Consider the following 6,049-nt stretch of genomic DNA (forward strand, 5'->3'; position numbering starts at 1 on the left):
CTTCCTCCTCCTCCCCTTCTTCCCTTCTTCTCTCCCTCTCTCCCCCATCACTAAGAAGCTGTGTTGTGTACTTTTGTAGTCAGTCAAGGAACACCTTATAACCCTGATGGACAGCCAATGGGAGGCTTTGTAATGGATGGTCAGCAGCACATGGGCATCAGAGCCCCAGGTAAGACTTTTGCAGTAGTTTTTCATGTTTAACACGCAACAGTGTCATCCCCTCCTGAAACCAGCACAGGTCGCTCCACTCCTCCTTTGCTGTCTCAAGCCTCCTGCCTTGCCTTACCTGCGCCTGCGCATCTGAGATACTGCAGAGGGGCAGCCAGCACCTTCCTGTGCTGAAGAGCTCATTGCTGCTCAACCACTTAGAACCTGTTTTGTTAAGGGTCTTTTGGCACTATCTGTTGACTTCGCTCATCTTCTGGCCTCTTCTTGGATTTTTATCTCCCTTCTAGGACCTATGAGTGGAATGGGCATGAATATGGGCATGGAGGGGCAGTGGCACTACATGTAACCTTCATCTAGTTAACCAATCGAGACCAGGGGGAAGTAAGTACAAATGGGGTCTTTGTTTGCCCTTCGTCCTAGGAATATTTTTCCTCTCGCATTTTCTCATGCTCTCCTTGCCCATAGCTTCATGCTTGTCCCTCCCTTTCCATTAAACTCCTCTTTCTCGCGTCCTTCGTTTTCTCTTTGGTTTTGATCAAGCTTTTAAGCTTATAAATTCTGTGTATGATGTACATTTATCCCGTGTGTTGCTATTGTACAGTACTGACCACATGACAAAACAAGAAACAGTCAGGAGGTGGGGGAGTGGGTTGTCATAGCAACAGACTGATTTGCAAAATGTAAGCAGTCTGCAGCAGTGCAAGGAGAGGAAAGAGCACGTCCCCAAAGTGTCATAAATCTGTCTAACCGCAGTTGATGCATGAGTTACATTTCTACACTAACCTGCAAGACACCGAAAAGCCAAACAGAGAACTTCTTTTAGGTAAAATAAACACAGCTTTACTTAGGGTAAGTAAAGGCGTATTTTGAGCTTCAGTCAACGAAACTTTGATTTTCTTCCTGAGTTTGTTCCTTTGTCTGTCCATCATAATGGGATTACGTGTGGCAATGGAAAAGGGAGAATACAAAATAGAGGTGTGCACAGCAGGCTTCAGGGCTTAGCCCAGGCTAATTGACTATATCCAAATTAAGTATGCCATCACTTGCAGTGTGACAAATGGATTTGACTTATTCAGTATACAAAAATAGAGATCATTAATGCAGTCTTCAGCAGCAGGCCTAGGAAGGGAGCTGAGGAGAACTGTCCCAGATTCTGTCTTGCATTTTCTCTCCTAAAAAGGCACCCCAGAAATTCGAGTTCAAACAAGTACAACTGTTTTGAACTCCAAAGCCCTTGTTCATTTCCTAAATTACCCTGGACAGCATTGCTCTTTGCTTTTTGAAATTAAAAGTGGTGACTTCAGAGTCTTGGTTGAGTCTCTGATTGTATTAATGCACTATTTAAAATCCTTGCTGAGGCCAAGGGTAATTCATCCTGATCCTCTTCTCTGGGTGTGAGTCCAATATAAGTTTAACAGTTAGCTCTGAAAGCATTCCACTGAGCTTGGGAATGCAACAGTCTTGTTACCTCACTGTGGAATTCTCTAGCTTAGTTAATTTAAATATTGTTTCTTAGTTTCTGGGTCAATTAAATTTAAATGATGTATTTTATGCTTCGTGACCAATTAAATTAATAGGTTATTACAAAAAATATTATCATCTTTTTTGATTAAAGAGCTGTGGGTACAGTATATTTTATAAGCAATTTTCATTAGTTCAAAAATGTTCCTTTAGGCTAGATTAAGCAGCCGTTCATCGCCAGAGCCTGGAGACCTTATTCGAAGGTGTCCCTCGTATTCACAGTGCACTATTACTTAGAACTAAAGCCAATTGAACATACTTTGAGATGGCGTTATGCCTTTCACCCTTGATGATGATGGAGCTTATGGCTCTCAGAAACAATACACCTGTCAGTTTCCATCAACTAGAGCAATCCATGCAGAAGACAAGAGGCCCCTCAAAGCAAGAGAAGTATTGTTTTAGGTCCAATTTTTCTTATTGTTCTCAAAATCATTGTAAGGTAGACAGGGTTTTGTTAAGCTTTCTCCCCACAGCTCTAAGAGGCCATGTGGAAGGAATTTATTGACAAGTATGTTGATTTTTTTTTTTTTCAAAGGTACAGGATTTGCTAAGTCATCACCCTTAGTGAGCCTGTCTAGTTCAGCTTCATATGAAATGTTTGGTGACGAAGCATAGAGAGAACATTTCACGGAAGAAAAGTGTTTCTTTAGACCAGACAGACCCCAGCATTTTTTTTTTAATTTTGTAAATTTGAGTTGGTAGACGGACTGATAATAATTGACAATGCCAGGCAAATGGTGGCAAACGCAAATTCCCAGCATGACATCTCATGTTTTATTTTCCTCTATTTTAATCAAAGGAATGTTTCACGAGTCCTCATTCCCTAATCACAAAGCTGGCTTCCTAGGATCACCATGCTCAGAACCACACTGTTGCTTTTTCATAATATTTTCTTTTTTTCTTTTGAATTTCTACAGGGCTGCAGAGTATGCCAGGGGAGTATGTAGCCCGGGGTGGTCCAATAGGTGTGAGCATGGGACAGCCAAGTTATACCCAACCCCAGATGCCCCCACATCCTGCTCAGCTGCGTCATGGGCCCCCCATGCATACGTACATTCCTGGACACCCTCACCACCCAACAGTGATGATGCATGGAGGACCGCCCCACCCTGGAATGCCAATGTCAGCATCAAGCCCCACGATTCTTAATACAGGAGACCCAACTATGAGTGGACAAGTCATGGACATTCATGCTCAGTAGCTTAAGGGAATATGCATTGTCTGCAATGGTGACTGATTTCAAATCATGTTTTTTCTGCAATGACTGTGGAGTTCCATTCTTGACATCTACTTTGGACCAAGAAGCATACTTAATTCTTCATAGGGACTCTTAAAAAGCAGGAAAACCAACTGAAGTCAATTTGGGGGACATGCTAAATAACTATATAAGACATTAAAAGAACAAAGAGTGAACTATTGTAAATGCTATTATACTGTTATCCATATTACGTTGTTTCTTATAGATTTTTTAAAAAAAAATGTGAAATTTTTCCACACTATGTGTGTTGTTTCCATAGCTGTTCACTTCCTCCAGAAGCCTCCTTACATTAAAAAGCCTTACAGTTATCCTGCAAGGGGCAGGAAGGTCTGGTCTGCAGGATTTTTAGAGCATTAAAATAACTATCAGGCAGAAGAATCTTCTCGCCTAGGATTTCAGCCATGTGCGCTCTCTCTTTCTCTCTTTTTTCCTCTCTCTCCCTCTCTCTAGCCTGGGGCTTGAATTTGCATGTCTAATTCATTTACTCACCATATTTGAATTGGCCTGAACAGATGTAAATCGGGAAGGATGGGAAAAACTGCAGTCATCAACAATGATTAATCAGCTGTTGCAGGCAGCGTCTTAAGGAGCCTGGTAGGAGGAGGCATGGAAACCAAAAGGCCGTGTGTTTAGAAGCCTAATTGTCACATCAAGCATCCTTGTCCCCATGCGGCAACGACCACCACCTTGTACATCACTTCCTGCTTCATGCAGCTCAAAAACATAGACTGAAGATTTATTTTTAATATGTTGACTTTATTTCTCAGCAAAGCATTGGTCATGTGTGTATTTTTCCATAGTCCCACCTTGGAGCATTTATGTAGACATTGTAAATAAATTTTGTGCAAAAAGGACTGGAAAAATGAACTGTATTATTGTTTTTTTGTTTGTTTGTTTGTTTTTTTGTAAAAGCAGTTTGGTATGAGTTGGCATGCATACAAGATTTACTAAGTGGGATAAGCTAATTATACTTTTTGTTGTGGATAAACAAATGCTTGTCAATAGCCTTTCTCTATCAAGAAAACAAGGACCCAGTTATCAATAACAATCATTACACAGCAAGTCTTAGCTTTCTGATGGAGTTTGGATTGTTCAGTTGTAGTCTTCAAGTGCAGTGACAAAATCGGTCTCAAAATAAAAGCAAGGTTATTTTTGAAATGCTGGCTTTACTGCTTGAAGACTTTGTTTACTGACCACCCCCTTCCAATTTTTAAGGCTTAATGCGGTAAATATAACAATCGATTAGCTCCCTGAGCCTTATTTATTTGAAGATTTTAAGGGCAAAGTAAATTATTTAACAATAACCACTGACTTAAGCTGACTTAATGAACTCATAATATTAATAAATTTAAGGCCTACAGTCCCCAAACTAACTGTAGTCTCAGATTACATCCAACTGCCCCATTCACCTGATAGTGAAATTATTCTTGCACACAAGGCCAAGCTAAAGCTTGCAGGCAGCCTTTCACTAAGGCTGTTACCTTGGACGAGCAGTACATGTTTATTAGGAAATTAACTATGTGAAATTGAAGAGGGCAGACTTCAAAATCTAATTTTTATAAATATGCTCTATGTTCTCATTGGATAAAACTGGTTATTAACCAATTTTCCAGAACAGCTGTACAGAATTTCTGCATGGCAGCCAGCTAAATGGTTCAAAATAACATGTTTAAGCTGCAATAGCTTATAATTTTATTTAAATAAAATTGCTGCTCTAAAAAGTGCTTCTCAGGGCTAAGGAAAATATACAAATATTTTAATTAAGGCAAATTCATTAAAAAAAAAAAAAAAAAGAAAAGGCTTTTCATTGCTTTGTAAACAAAGGTGGGTCTCGGCCTTAAACTCAAGTCTGACATTCAGGCCCTTGTCACCTTATAAACCCGCCCACAGCAATCCTGTTTTCTATTTGAAAAGAGAAAGCTGTGGGCTGGCCTGAATAGGTTCGGAGTGACTCACGACCTCACCTGCGGGAGCGGCAGGGAGTCCTCACCTTTTGTTATGGGGCCTGATTTCTGAACACGTGGATCCGCTGGAGACCAGGCCTGGTTCGCCTCCCTGCCACCCACCTCGCCCCCGCCCAGTGGAGGGGACCGTTCAACTTCCCCATTTTGGCCCCTAGACAATTCTTCGGTTGCATAAATAGTCCATATTAGTGAACTCATTCTATCTGATAAGCGGTTAGTAGCAATTAACAACCATTTATTTACTTTTAAAATTAATAATAAACTTTATAAAGTAACCGTTCGTTTACTCCTGACCCCCGTACGTGCCCGGTGAGTCAGCCTTTTATTCTTCTGGAGGCTCTTGGTAGTGCGGGAGAGGGGGGAGCCAGGGGAGGAGGAGGAGGGAGGAGAGCAAGGAAAGAGAAGGGGGAGGGGAGAGGAGGGAGATTCTAGCTGCGGGAGAGTCTGGTGCAGGACTTGGGGACTACGGAGCTGAAAAAGAGTCGTGGTCATTAATGTTCAGAGATTAGAAAAAATAAAAATAAAACAAGCTTTTGTGTCGTGCGTTGCCCCGCTCGGCATGAGGGTTTGGAACTCTCACTGGAGCCCCCTCTTCCTGCCCGGGCACCTCACGCTTAATGCAGTTTTAGCTTTTCGTCTAGTAAATTTCAGAGCCAGCTCTGAGGTTATTGAGGACACATATCGGAAGGAGGGAAATAATAGAGGTGTGGAGGCTGTTTTCCATGTTTCTCAAAGGGCAAAACCCAAAAGCCCTCTCCTAAACAAGGGCACACAATTGTACATGCTTCTTATTTTTATGGGGGGGGGGGGTCCACTGGCTGAGTGAGACTGTAGTGCGATCTAAGTATTTTTTTCCAGAAAAAATTTAAAAATGTTACCCGATATTTAATCAAATGTAATTATAACACATTCAAAATGAATAATATGCCTTGACAGTATTTTTATTGTTATTGTTCACTGCACGATGTTCGACTGCTTTAGAAGCACAGGAAAGAGAAGTAAACGCGCTACAAATGGGGAATTACCCTCGTTTAGCATTAAAATTCATTTAGATAAAATTGCCACAAACATTTAAATGGGAAGATTAGTTCCCCCTCACGCCTTATTGCACTCGCTCAATGGTTCCGTTAAGAACATT

General features: G+C 41.2%; 1 protein-coding gene across 4 annotated transcripts in view; it reads left to right on the forward strand.

Annotated features, from left to right (window-relative positions):
- The window catches only part of Meis1 (Meis homeobox 1), a 138,560-nt gene extending 134,746 nt beyond the window's left edge, over positions 1-3,814 (forward strand). For 2 of the 4 annotated variants that reach the window (XM_029563922.1, XM_008833825.2), the window contains exons 11-12: positions 80-169; positions 2,607-3,814. In XM_029563922.1, the coding sequence (XP_029419782.1) occupies positions 80-169; positions 2,607-2,890 (374 nt within the window). In that variant the 3' untranslated portion in view covers positions 2,891-3,814. Of the gene's footprint in view, positions 1-79; positions 170-455; positions 550-2,606 lie in introns of all 4 variants that reach the window. The other 2 variants (XM_008833824.2, XM_029563923.1) reach the window with 2 other exon arrangements.
- Positions 3,815-6,049: the final 2,235 nt, after the last annotated feature.

This window comes from Nannospalax galili, unplaced genomic scaffold, assembly GCF_000622305.1.
Source record: "Nannospalax galili isolate Female #2095 unplaced genomic scaffold, S.galili_v1.0 scaffold576, whole genome shotgun sequence".
Classification (NCBI taxonomy): Eukaryota; Metazoa; Chordata; class Mammalia; order Rodentia; family Spalacidae; genus Nannospalax; species Nannospalax galili.